The sequence below is a fragment of the Ylistrum balloti genome, unplaced genomic scaffold (genome assembly GCF_031769215.1).
Source record: "Ylistrum balloti isolate Yb309-2 unplaced genomic scaffold, AGI_CSIRO_Ybal_v1 Utg369760, whole genome shotgun sequence".
NCBI classification, from domain to species: domain Eukaryota; kingdom Metazoa; phylum Mollusca; class Bivalvia; order Pectinida; family Pectinidae; genus Ylistrum; species Ylistrum balloti.
This window is the reverse complement of record NW_026781959.1, coordinates 631,831-643,283: the sequence shown is the minus strand read 5'-3', so window position 1 is coordinate 643,283 and position 11,453 is coordinate 631,831. Positions and strand designations below refer to the sequence as shown.

The following is an 11,453-nucleotide window of genomic DNA, read 5'->3' as shown; positions in this document are numbered from 1 at the left end:
TGTATTTCTAACTTGAATTAAAAATATTACTAAATCTATTAACTGATATCATTACTTTGAATTAGTGATATTACTGTAAATCAAATGAATATGTTAATAACTGGCTTTATCACTGTTAATTTGCTGATATCACTTATGATATCTCTAAATCAAGTTAGTGATATCATTACTGGTGATTCATTTCATATATCTCCCTCCTCCACTGTTGTGTATCACCTTTAGTTTAGACCAAATATTGTTCATTTTAGCATCATTCTGAAGAGAAGACATTCAACTTTTGACCTTTAATGACCTGTAATTACTACCTACCTATCCATTATATAGGTCCAGTAGAACAATTAATTTGTTTAATCATCAAATTTTAATCTTTCAAGGAGATGGTCCTTTCCTTTTCACAAATATATTGAATCCAAACAACTTCAGAATGTGTCCAGTCAAACAGTGAAATTTGACTTTAATCCTCTCCTTCACTCTCGTATTTTCATACTTTTGTTTCTTCCAGCTTCTTGTACATAGACATATTGTGATAGATTATGTATCCATTCCTTATTCTCATTTCTTCATACTTCAGATAAAGGACACACTATTGTAACATAACAATGGAGACACGCTATCTACATGGTGACCATTTATTTATTATACAATTCAGTGACATGTTCATGAAAGGCAACATGTACAATTATATATGTATCTTGTAAAGAACTGTAAAATACAGGTACTGTGAACATTATATAACAAAAATAATGAAAGAATATTTCTGAGAACATTTTCTGAAAATAAACACTGAAATCCCAAACCATTACATACCCTACACAAATATATATTTGATCAACATGTATATATACACAGTTCAGGAAGGATCATTAACATAATAGACAATATCAGTATTGATATATTTAGGTGGTGACTCTGCACATTGACAGTTACTTTCCTTGATGATTCAAAGTGGATACCAATATTTGCCATATTTAAAAATTAGAAATGAGCTGTAAACATGGAGCCAATTCTTTGAAATTTAAAAATCAACTGAAAATTTAATCATTTAAGGTGCTGTATAAAAAGATCAATTTCTTTTTAATCAAAAGGACGATAAAATGATACAAAACAGATGTATGTTTATTCATTGGCTAAATATCACACCACCACACTAATGCCCACTGGGGGTAGACATCTTTTTACTTTAATATTGGAAAGGAAAAAAACCTTTCTGCAAACTCTATTTCTGTTGTTTTATTTAATATATTTGAACAGAATCTCGGAATCTTGTTAACTCACAGCTGAGCATATCAATTTAACCAAACATCAGGGACCATTTTAAATTTCGATTTGGTAATTAGATAAGATTATAATTCAAGGTCTTCTTAATCTTTGTTGTGGTTTAAACCTAGCTGTAAACAAAATTTAAAATAAAATAACTTGTTACAGAATGGCACTGATTAACAAATAAGATGCAGGTCAATGAGACAACAATACAGTGTCTGAAGAATAACCAACCAGTTCATCATCAATAAAAACAACACACCTTCCTATTTTCTCCACTTTTTGGCTTTGATTGCACACTATTATTTGAATATGATACTTTGAAATATCCATGAAAATCTAGGACTGTGCAAATAGTTCATACTCGTGTATCTACAAAATAATATCTAGACATCAACTGCAGGAAAAATCCAAAAATATAGTAAGACTATTTCTGATCAAACAAAAACTTCATAATTTCAAGTGCAAATTAACAAATGAAATCATTTAAATAAAATTACAAAAATAACTTCTACTAATTGACTATTAATGGCAAATATGTGACTACGGTAAATAACTTTCAAAATAAGATAGAACAGTTTGTCGTAGTTTCCATGGTACAATTAATGAAAATTATGCACATGAAAAAAATAACAAAAAATATGGTCTTCTTAACAATATTTAGTTATATTTTCAACAACTGTTTACTACAACTATGTGTAATACATACGTATTTTGTCACGTTCATGTACATGTATCTCCTGATTACCTAACTTCATCTTGCAAAAATTGCCGAATATATCGACTTAAAGAGAACTCTGATGTTGGTGTGCGTATTACAGCAAGTGTTCACCACGGAAAAATGTGAGGAAGTGAGACGAAATGATGCTACATTCTAAACTAATCATAGCATTTACCATATCAAGACTTACACAAAACAAAAACAATTTCCCATTTAACCTAAAACTTTTATGTAAAGAGTTATGTTCCTTAACAGAACTAGAAAACTCGACTAGAATGTCCATGTTCCTATGTATCATTGTATTATGTTTGAATGCATCAACATTATCAATTCACATATTATCATTCATCAACGGTTAGTTTACATGTTTTTTCAACAGGAAATCTTTAGAGAAGAGATAATGTCACAGAAATTAACAAATATCTGCCCACCTAAATAATTATTTACTCATCAATAATAAATTAGATATCTGATACACAAGGACCTCTGTATTAGCTATCTGGTAACACGTGCCTTATACATACATATCTATTCTGTACTAACTTGATTACAATCTTCATTGAACATTCACTGTAGCATTTGTTCTTTTTGTTGAAATTGTCCTTTCATTATGACAATAATAGCATTAGCGATGAGGATGTTTGTTATCATCTCCAAAAAATATCTACTCATATTATTAAATGTAATAATGATAATAATCATGTTATAATAATATGAATACAAATATATAGAAGTAGTGAATAAATTTTCTATAATTTCTGTATTGAATAACTCTATAAACAGTATAAAAACTTCTACCAACAAGATCAAGCAAAGCATGACATTATTACTATCATACAAATGATGAATTCCTGGGTGGTGAACAACTTTAATAAGACAGTAAAACACTAAGATCTCCTTTCCTGTTTTACAAACCATGTATCCAAATTTAAATGTGTGTATTTGAGACAGTTTTATTTGTCTCAATTGCTGTTTTTTCTCAGCAATTTAAAAAAAACGTCAACTTTATCAAAATTAGTTTGTAAATGAGACAGTTTGATGACGTCTCATTGGTGGTTTTACAGTAAAGCTATCTAAATAAATTGTGATACGAGACAGTTTGAGGTTGTCTTCTTTGTTCTATCTCTGTAACTCCTACACACTGTCTTGGCAGAGGTCAGATTTCTACCCATAATGACTACAATAATAACAATTCTAAATAACACTATTTTTTTTTTTTAATTTCAATTACTTTAAAACTTTTATAGATACAAACTGTCCACTAATAGAGATGTATCTAGGGGGATTTCATTGAAACAGAAACACCTATTTCAAGACAAAATCAAACTTTCCTTGCCTAAATCTACTGTTTACCATTGTGAGTATTCTGTATAATTGGACTGGAAGGAATTCATTATGTATACAACTAAAAGGAAGACGCTCTGCCAAAATCACAGATCCATTTAATGTATATGGAATGTTCCTGTGTTTTCATTAGTAAACATGACTGTTAAGCATTTATCAAAAAAACAAAATTTTCTAAAACAGAACAACTATAATGTTGAAAACTACACCATAATCACAAAAATATGCCTTTGCCTGTGAGGTATAATGTTCTACCTACGACTGGATTTCGACGTTATATGTACAGTACTCGTGGACTGTGACAAAATGAGTGACAAATGCACCAACACACCACATATATAGCATTCAATATCTCACAAATCGAAAGTTACAGAAGTAATATAAAACAATAAATACTTTCGGTATGTTCACAAGCACAAATCCATGTTACAAAAAATGTTTATCTCCCTTTCTTAATGATACCAGTATGATCTTATTCAACAATAATTTTCAGTACTTCTTCTATGTAAACATATCTTTTGACATTTTAAGATGTTTTCATACTCTGTTTTTTGTTAACTGGCCCACTTTTCATTGTAAAAAGTAGAAAGTAATAATCTGATCGCAGTACATCATGTTATCAGATGTTGGACTGCTCTGCTAGGAAAGTTCTAATTCTCTGCAATAGTTCCTTTTTTACATCATCTGGCACAAGAGCTATTGAAAGAAAAACAAATCAAGCATTAGTGTTTATGAAAATATCAAACACAAACATTTCAAACATCATTGTTATAAAATATGTAACACAAACTGTAAAACATTTTTTGCGTCTTTTCCTGTGGAGCTTGCTCATAAATTGAGACTACACTATATCTCCTAGTATTGGTACTCATCAAAATTTTGGAATTTCTGGACTGGCCATAAAAAGTTCTACAAAAATTATTGAACATCTATGATAAAACAATTGTTTAATACAATCAATCTCTTCAAACAGACCAGATACTAAACATAGCTGAGATACTAATATAATTATTTTGTTTTGGTTGTTGTTGTCATACAGAAATCAATGCTATAACATTGATACACATTTTTCAGCAAAGCTAAAAACCATACATGTACATGTATATTTGTATTATGGAACTGTTTATTTGAGCTATTACCTTTAGGATATAATGTTTATAAGAATGTACATAAAACATAGTATAAGAGTATACAACTTTATAAATTCAAAGTTTCTAAACATCAGATCATTGGAGGCGTAACAGCCTTCATTCATTACCTCTTCCTTTGGGAGTTATTTCCTGTACTAAGTCATCTACAGTAATGTGCTCCAAACCCTTTTCCTTTACAACCTCTGAAAATGACAAGTTACAGTAAAACAGATTGTAGTACTAAAAAAGTGTGAATGAAATAGTATATCACTCATAAAATTTCATGTTAATTCAGACTTAAAGTACGGATGTCAATAATAAATTTTCAAACACACCCATTTCTAGGCATGTTAAAGTTGACATGCTTTGGTATGGAAAAAGTTATCATTCATTCTATAAAACACTAATATGTAGTTAAATTTCATATTGTTGTCAATTTTTTAATTTAAAAAAAACTCAGCTTTGATCAATTTTGCATGTCAATGAGTTGGTGTCTATTTAATGGCTGACTAATTTCACCAGAATACTAAAATTTGGATTTATTTTTTACATTATTATTTGCACAGAAAAGAAGCAAACATTAACAATTACTCGGGTATGTACATTTTTACCTGTTAATATTACATTACATGAATGTTGTAATGAAGCAGATCTCAATGTTTAAAGTGAATAAATGTTTGTTGGTGCATTATTCTGTCTGTTTGGCATTTCCCACAGGTTTCTAATTTGTGCTTGATTCATATATATATATCCAGGCTAGTTCCATTTATAGCACAAAGCTGGCTTGATTGTTTGAACTTCTATCTTTGTTTTCCATCATACATATAACTACATACATCTTCTTACTTGAAGAATTCAAACATATAGTGTACTCTCAATGACACAAGCATTAAGTCAGACAAGATTCCCGACCAAAACTTCAAAAGATATTTTGTATTACTCAGTGACTCAGCCATTCAAAGTTAAGAATTATCAAAAATTATGAAAATATCCAACCAGTACTTTAGATAGTAATAACAAACTTTCACTGTCAAAATCTAATATGGCAGGGTTTTCCATAATTTTGTTAGTAGTAGGCTGTGTAGTGAAAGTAGGAGGCTGGCCTGCCGTGTATGTGTAGTCGTGTACGGAACATTATTATGGAACTGGATTGGTGTAGGCGGCCAAATGATCAAAGTAGCCGGTCAAATTGGCCGGCGACTGGCTCTTATGGAAAACCCTGTATGGCCTGTCACATCTAGGGACCAAAGGAAACCAACATATAAAGAAAAAAATATCAATCTAGTCCTTCTCAAGAAATAGTTTTTAAAAAAATTTCAGAAGAACCAATGATGGCTGCCTGTTAATTATTTACCTACTAATGAAATTTGGGAATGGTTCATCCAGTACTTACTTATATAGCCACAACAATCTATGACTGTCAAATACCAAGATGGCCACTTGGTTTTTTGACCAGTCATGAAATTGACGATGTGTGCAAAACTAGTGACGAAGGGGAACCTACATAAGAAGTTTGAGAATTATCCATCCAGCATTTCTCAAGAAATAGCAATAACAAACTAGGACTGTCAAAAACCAAAGATGGCTATCTGTCATTGATGTTGTTTTTCAGTCCCAAAATACACTAGGCACTCCTGGGGATAAAGAGAAACCTAATAGGCTACACATGGAATTTCAGAATGACCCATACAGTGCTTCTTCAGAAATATCAAAAACAATAATTGTTTAAGGATTGACAGAAGGTAGACAGCAAATGAAAAGTGATTGGAACAGCTGACCATCTGATAATGGGCTAATAAACAAAACAAGAATATAGCTTTTCTATTGATTCCTTGACAGTAATACTAAGAAGAAACTTTAATAAAACATACCTTTACAATGGGCCTTCAGCTGGTCTCTCCATCCACATTCTATAAGTCTTGTTCTCAGTAGCTCCTTTAGCCTGGACAAAGAGAATAATGACAAAGTAAAATCATGCACCCTACATAGGTGTAAAAGCCTTTCTTTTCAGGATATTTGACTACAGAAAAAGAATTGTGCTTCAAACAGAATAACTCTTTCAGAAATCAGTTGAAACACCAATGTACCATACATATTCCTGAATACTTTTTCTTGCATGGTCCAAGTAAAACTGTATCTAGAGACAAAAGGGACAGACTTCTTTGATTCAAGTATGCCTTTCTCAAAATGAAATTGGAGGGTTTGTGATGACAGTGGTATGGTAGGGCTGAGTGAATGTAAACTAGCATACAGTGTCAGTTACTGGATAAATGTTGTGGTATATCATGTGGAAAGTAGTATATATGGTGTGTTGATAATGTATCACTTGATATTAACAGATAATTTGCATAAATTAATCACACATATTTTATCTGACATTAGCAGTGAATGTATATAGATATACCCCCAGCCTATGATACTCTTCAGACCAATTAATATTGACCAATGTCCATCAATTGTAAAGTCTATATAACCAGATGCAGAAATTGATGTCACGATAATCTGGTGTGATCATTAACTAAATGAATTGTGATTAAATCATGTACACATGTTTTTTATATTAAAAGTGGTGACCTTTGAACTCTTTTACTCTTTGAAAATGACAACAGAAATCTAATCAGGTGTAGAACTTGATGATGTGATACAACGTTGAAAATATTTATAATGTATATGAATCATTATTATGTTGTTTACCTTTCTCTTTCACCAGTTTCTACCAGCTTTTGATTGATGGTTGCTCGCATCTGTGCATCTTTTATCTTTCTGTCTTGTGGGCTGTAAAAGGCAGTACAGAATTTGAGTTTGGATTCACAATTTACTGTCCACATATAAACACAATTTATTGAAAAGAACAGTATATATCATAACTGTCATGTTAAATGAGATTTTTTTCCCCTTTAATCACAAATTACTCTAAACAGTGCAGCTAGAAATGAAGTGTAAAGATAAAGTTCCTTTACTATACATTAACATATAAAACAAGGGATAGTAGACTGCTTCCTCTTTGACTTGTTTCCAGACCCTGGATTGTATCACACATATGTAATTTTTCATTATAGAGTCAATATATATATTTTACAGGGATTATTTGCATATTCTTGTCAACAAAACGTCAGAGTCCTTGAGTCGGATTTCTGTGATCTGATACTTTGCTTAATCAATATATAACAAAACAAATATAATATAAAATCCAATAATCCAATCTTATTTTGTTCTTCTGAATATCTGTTCACAACCTTGATCCATTACTTTTCTTCCATTACCGATAATGGCGGTACAATAATGCCAGAGTTTCAACAGGCTGTGCACATATATTTGTTTACCCTGATCAATGCTGGTTTCATAGCTAATAAAGTTCAAATGGGTTCATGGGTGGGTGTTAACTTCAAAACAAATAACTGATTGATTTGGTACCCGATTTTATAACTATAGATTGGAATGACTTAGGAACGACATCAAGAATGCATGTTACAGTTGTCAAATGTAACCATTCATTGTTTGTCAGTTTCCGTTTATTGACGGAGTTGAATCGATCTAATTCACGCTCAGGTTACTTTAACTATTACTTGTTTCATTTAATATTAGCATACAACTGCCCTAAAATACATAAAACATTGACATTGTTGAAAGTTTGAGCGAAAACGTGCAAGAAATATTTACTTACTCCGCCATGGTGGTGACCTCTTTGACCTGGTTATAGGACGAATACGATTGGTTAGAAAATAGGGATCAGACAGACGCTTTATGCTTCCGCTATGACTGCGTCGAAGGGGTCGTCTCAAAAAAAACTTTTCATGCACAAAACTTTAAAACTCTGATGTTATTTGAAATAATAATGAAAGCGCTAACATGGTTATTAGCACGGTTACAACTTGTAATAAAAACTGCGTCCATCAACGAGACATGTGTTTCGAGGTTTTTAACCGAGTCCATTATCCATTGCATATTCATAGAATCTGAATGGTATCATCAATTTTGTAATGCAAAATTTGATTTTCCTAAGGTATCTGTTCCAAGTGTTACGTCCGTCCGCTGTCCGTATTCACTCTGCTTTTCAATCGTCCCTCTGTCCGAAAACAATCATTTTCATCGCTATTTCTATTGGTCTCTAGTTATACATTATCCTTGTTAGGACTGATCGGAATATTAGAACAGAGACGTATATATCACAATGTGATATATACGTCTCTGATTAGAATGACCAGCTTTTCTTGACAATCATGTTTTGTTGTATCTCTATTTTGAGACGTACTGAATATATCGTTCTCAAATCCATATTTTGGTTGTCCTCCATCCTTATTATTATTTTTTAATGTTTTAAGGCACACGTCGATTACTATTCAATGTCTAAAGTCATTCCTAGCCTCGAACACAGCCGGACATTTTTAGACTATGTCTTTCTTTTCAGATGTGTAAATAGTACTTTAGTGTCCATATTTAATCAATCAAATGTGTTTTTAGTGCCAGGTGGTAATCCGCGGTCATTTCTTTTCAATCAGTTTTACTGCCAGAAAAGTGGAGTAAACACTCAAAAGAAAGTTAAAAGAGACACTGGTTTAAATAATGCAATATTAACTCTCTTCATTTTGCACCAGACTTTGATATGTTTTGTTTATCTCTGGCAGAGTTGAAGGTAAATATAAAGAATACTTTTCATCGCAAGTTCCATTTGCATTTCCCAAGTATATCCTTTAGTCTGTGTTGCATGTATAACAGTGATATTTTTTATTTGTGTTGTATTGTTGTTCTCCATTCTGTAAGTTGTCCTTTGGGTCTGTAGAATTGGAAATAAATGAATAAGATATTTGACACCTGCTATCATTTTTTCTCGAAGAGTACTTGATGAGCCTCGAACCATATGTAGGTTCCCCTGTACTAGTTCCTAGTGTTTTTCTTTTTATTAATGAAGTGACTTGATGTCTCAAGATTTCACATGCAGAGCATTGAGAAAGAGGACTATTGAGGAACTTTGGTCCCCAGGTCTAGCAATCGTTTTAGCCAATTGTGATTGTCCTAATTTGCTTTCTGTTTAAAGATTTCCACATTTATGGCTCCTAGAATTACTGCTGAGACCAATATGGACTAAACAGTTAAATTATGTGATTATATACTGCATTTTCTATTTGCATTGAAAGATACTATTCACCTGTGTGAATTTTTTACAATCCTTTGACATAGGGTTGGGTTGTGAAGGAACATTGTGAAGGCGTATGACCGTATTTATCGCTAGCCCTCCACCTCTAGGACATTAGTACCAGGCAGGTGCATGGTACTGTCTGAAGGTTTTTCTCTGGGAACTCTGGCTTTCCTCCACCCCTCCACCCTGGCACATCCTAAATGACATTGGCTGTTAATAGGACGTTAAAAGAAAGATGTAATTGGTATAAGGGTAAACTTCGCCAGTGGACTGTAGTCGCCAAGCCCTCCACAGAAATCTACATGTCATATTTATCATACCCCCCAGATCAGTTTTCCTAAGTTGCCTTCTCAATAACACTTTTCAGGTCCCTGGCATCACTAAGGAATAGCTGTATGGCACACTTAATTGCATTGAAAGCTGCTATCCACTTGTATGTTTTTAGTGCACTTGTTTGACCGACGAAGTTCAAAGTAGACAAATGTGTTAAAATAATTTCCAAACGTTTTCTGAATAGACAATCATATTTGGTTGGTAGAATGATGGATTGAATGAAGGGCTAACAAAGTTTGTTCAAATAATGACTCAACATACTTCCAATGTCAAAACAGTCAAATGTTTTTGGCTAAATATGGTTAAAATCCACCAGAAAACTTCTTAAGCAGAAAATGTAAAATGTTTACAGGCCACAATGTAGTGACTGTTTGGGCAAGATGTGCTAAAAACAAATGAGAAATAAATAAATAAAAGTCCAACAGAAGTTGTAACAACAGTTTACTTACAACAACAGAACTATACATTTGTATTAACAGATCAAAAAGGCCAGAGCCTTATAACTATGATGTAAGTATCAACACATTGTAATATATATGGGGGTTATCATGATGAAAAAGACATTTCAAAATGTCAATGGCTTAATACACATAATGAACGAAAATGAAAATAGATTGAGGCAACTTCTGACACAGTAGAGTTTTACCAATATATAACTTGTTGGTATTCAAAAGCACTTGAAAATTATCATAATAAAATGTGTTCATTACCAGTTTATGTATTCACTTTTCCTAAATCAGTTAATTCCATGAAGAGTTCATTTACCATGCACATGTTACAAGTGAAATCCATACCAGCTAAAACCAAATAAAGAATTTTACTGGTCATCTTTCATCACTCCAACACATTTAACTTTTAAACTATTATTTCTGGCGATGTACTTCCTGTATATACCATCCATGATAATGATACAGAAACAGTTTTATGTTGAATCCTAAATACAGAATATACAGGAAGTTTAAATCAATTATCAAAACGTACAATAAACACTTCCGAAAAGTATGGAATTGAAGTGTTTTAAAGACAATTTTCCCCTGATGTGTGACAGAGACTGTAGATGATTACAGTGTGTCACTGAAAATTAAATACATAGGTGGTAACAAGAAATACCAATGTTTCCAACAAGTGAAACATTTGCACTCTAAAACCTTTTATTTCAAGTGTTTAATATATTTTAATATTACTATAATTTCTTTCAAAAAGTGGTGCATGCTTTTAAATGTAACTCTTTAGAAACCATAATTTCACACAGCCACTATATGTGAACATATGTGATGTAGGGGTGTGGGAGGGTTTGGGTGGGTGGGGGGAGGAGGGAGATAATTAATACAAACTGTTTAAGAAAAGGCAATTTAGGCCTCATTCATGAGTACACAACAGTGAACAGTTATTTGCATTTAATGAAAGAGCTTGACCATGTAAAGGGTTAATGTTCTTAAAATTTACCTAAGGGAGGCTACTCTAACCAGAACTGTTGGTATACACCTTTAATTACCCAACTGCAATAATGATCAATGTGGTTAATTTT

At 32.2% G+C, this 11,453-nt stretch overlaps 1 protein-coding gene across 1 annotated transcript; it reads right to left on the bottom strand.

Annotated features, from left to right (window-relative positions):
- Positions 1–615: 615 nt before the first annotated feature.
- Positions 616–8,132, bottom strand: LOC132543611 (transcription and mRNA export factor ENY2). The gene is made up of 5 exons (XM_060207125.1): positions 8,120–8,132; positions 7,150–7,230; positions 6,327–6,397; positions 4,584–4,658; positions 616–4,021 (listed from the first exon to the last, which is right to left on the bottom strand). The coding sequence occupies exons 1-5, from the start codon at positions 8,125–8,127 to the stop codon at positions 3,945–3,947; spliced, it is 312 nt and encodes a 103-aa protein (XP_060063108.1). The 5' UTR covers positions 8,128–8,132; the 3' UTR covers positions 616–3,944.
- Positions 8,133–11,453: the final 3,321 nt, after the last annotated feature.

Coding starts and splice junctions, on each gene's coding strand:
- LOC132543611 (XM_060207125.1), bottom strand. Junction 4,659..6,326: donor GCTGAAGGCCCATTGTAAAG/GTATGTTTTATT, acceptor TGTCATTTTCAG/AGGTTGTAAAGGAAAAGGGT. Junction 4,022..4,583: donor AATAACTCCCAAAGGAAGAG/GTAATGAATGAA, acceptor TTCTTTCAATAG/CTCTTGTGCCAGATGATGTA.